General features: G+C 38.0%; 1 protein-coding gene across 4 annotated transcripts in view; it reads right to left on the bottom strand.

The window, feature by feature from the left end:
• The window catches only part of TEC (tec protein tyrosine kinase), a 137,836-nt gene that overhangs the window by 27,492 nt on the left and 107,605 nt on the right, over window positions 1-2,739 (bottom strand). For all 4 annotated transcript variants that reach the window (XM_011362667.2, XM_023532125.1, XM_023532124.1 and 1 more), the window contains 2 exons: window positions 1,368-1,408; window positions 262-437 (listed from right to left, as the gene is read on the bottom strand). In XM_011362667.2, coding sequence (XP_011360969.1) covers window positions 262-437; window positions 1,368-1,408 — 217 coding nt within the window. The remainder of the gene's footprint in view (window positions 1-261; window positions 438-1,367; window positions 1,409-2,739) is intronic.

The raw sequence follows: 2,739 nt of genomic DNA, 5'->3' as shown, positions 1-2,739 counted from the left end.
AAATATAATTTCCCAAAAGATCGAAATAATCCAATGAAACATAATGGGTGAGAGAGAGACCAGTGTAATATATTCTAATTTCTGGAAAGAAGTAGTTAATCCATGTACATGTATTGAGTCACAATGAAGAATATATTTGTGTACTTCAGAGTAATAATGTGTACTTTTACTTATGGCGAAACTCGTCATCCCGTGATAGTTACAGATTATCACACTTAGCTCCCACCCACAGTGTGTCATACACAAAGAGGGAATACTCACCCATATTTATCTCTTGCTCTCCACCAATGAACATCATTCTTTTCTAATATGATATACTCTTGGCCTCTCTCTAATCTGAGGTCATGTGCTTCTGTTGCTTGGAAATCGTACATAGCTACAACTATTTCTTCACTATTATCTTCTTCTTCAGGTGGAATTGGTGGGGGAGGCCTTCGCTAAGAAAAGGAGATAACATGTGAAAGTTCAGTCTTCTGTTTGAAGCTTGGTGTGAGGTAAAACACTATGATTTGTACTTCATCGCAAAACAAAGCAGAAACCTCAAGTCTACCTAATATAAGCTGGTGAACCCTCCCATGAGTTTGATGATATTGATGCTACTGGGTCTCTCATGGGTTTCGGAACACAGGACATGAGCAAAAACTGCCTTTAAACATCAAGAGTCTTCTGCTCAGTGTCAGGGTTAGCTTTCCAGGGAGAGGGAAGGGTAATATGTGAGTAGAAACCAGCAGCACTAAAGGCAGACCTACTGCTCAAACAACCTGCAATGAAGAAAACATGCTATGGAGTGGAAACTTTTATCAGGTCTCCTCTCACTCAAGCAAATCTGCACTTCTTTGTGCTTATTGTGTGCAAGGCACACACTTCGTACCTAACACACTCTTTCTCATTTATTCTTAATGCTGATCCCACGAAGTAGAGAACATAATTCCCAATTTACAACTGAGGAAAGAGTAGTTTAAGTAACCCACTCATAGTCACTTGTATCAGATTCACAGTGGATTAGGTCCTGTCTGGGTTGAAAATACATGTGTTTTCCACCACACACTACTTTTCAAAGGCATATCATAAAATCGGTGAAGTCATGCCTTTGTTATAATTCTGTGATTTTTAAAATACTAAAATATTCCTTTAAAGTTCCACATCTCTTACACAATTCTTGAAGCCAAAATGTCAAATTATAAAATAGGGCCCCCAGTGATAATATCTGATACAATTAATATTATTTGACACCAAGAAAATATCAAATAAACTATAGCATATCTGTTTCTGATATGATGGGGGTGGGGAAGCAAATAGCATCACATGAATGAATAAAAACATACTCAATAATCCGAAAGTGCTTCTAAAAGTTAAAGGCCACATACCTTCTTTGTTTCTGGTGCTGGAGGTAGTGCTTTTCTTATACCTGAAAATGACAATAAAAATAGGTCAAAATGACATCTACCAATGATCAATATTCTTAAGGAAAAGTGAAAATGAACACATAGACAAGAAATCCACTCTGAGTCTCTCACTCTGGTGTATGTTGCTTGTATCACTATTTAGAACGGCATTTTAAAATGCTATTGCAGATGGTTTGTATTTCTGCTTTTCTGAACATACTATAAATTCCACAGAGATCGGAGCCATGTCTTATTTTTGTAAACAAGTGGTACTACATCAAACTAAAAAGCTTCTGCTCAGCAAAGGAAACCACCAACAAAATGAAATGGCAACCTATAGAATGGGATAAAATATTTGCAAACCACATATCTGATAAGGGATTAATATCCAGAACATATAAGAAACTCGGACAACTCGATAGCAAAAAATAAATTTAAAAATAACTTAATTAAAAATGGGCAAAAGACCTGAATAGATATCTTTGCAAAGAAAACATACAAATGGCCAACAGGTACATAAAAATGTGTTCAGTATCACTAATCATTAGGGAAATGAAAATCAAAACCACAATGAGATACCATCTCACACCTATTAGGATGGCTATTATCAAAATCACAAGAGATAACAAATGCTGGTGAGGATGTGGAGAAAAGAAAACCTTTGAATGCTATTAATGGGAATAGAAAGCCACTATAGAAAGCAATATGGAGGTGCCTCAAAAAACGAAGAATAGAACTGCCTTATTACCCAGCAATCCCACTTCTGGATGGACACACAAAGGAAATGAAACCAGTACCTCAAAGAGACACCTGCACTCCTGCGCGCACTGCAGCATTATTCACAATAGCCAAGGTATGGAAATAACCTAACTGTCCATCAACATGTAAATGGGTAAAGAAAATGTGGCATACGTACACAATGGAATGTTATTCAATCTAGAAGAATAGGAAGAAGAGGAAGAAGAGGAAGAAGAGGAAGAAGAGGAAGAAGAAGGAAGAAGAAGGAAGAAGAGGAAGAAGAGGAAGAAGGAAGAAGAAAGGAGAAGAAAGGAGAAGAAAGGAGAAGGAGAAGGGAGAAGGAGAAGGGAGAAGGAGAAGGGAGACGGAGAAGGGAGAAGGAGAAGAAGAAGGGAGGAGAAGAAGGGAGGAGAAGAAGGGAGGAGAAGAAGGGAGGAGAAGAAGGGAGGAGAAGAAGGGAGGAGAAGAAGGAGGAGAAGAAGGAGGAGGAAGAGAAGAAGGAGGAGGAGAAGAAGGAGGAGGAGGAGGAGAGAAGAAGAAGAAGAAAGAAGAAGAAAGAAGAAAGAAGAAAGAAGAAGAAGAAGAAAAGAAGAAGAAGAAGAAGAAAAGAGGAAGA

This window comes from Pteropus vampyrus, unplaced genomic scaffold (genome assembly GCF_000151845.1).
Source record: "Pteropus vampyrus isolate Shadow unplaced genomic scaffold, Pvam_2.0 Scaffold77, whole genome shotgun sequence".
Classification (NCBI taxonomy): Eukaryota; Metazoa; Chordata; class Mammalia; order Chiroptera; family Pteropodidae; genus Pteropus; species Pteropus vampyrus.
The sequence above is the reverse complement of the archived record's forward strand: the minus strand, read 5'-3'. Positions and strand labels throughout refer to the sequence as shown.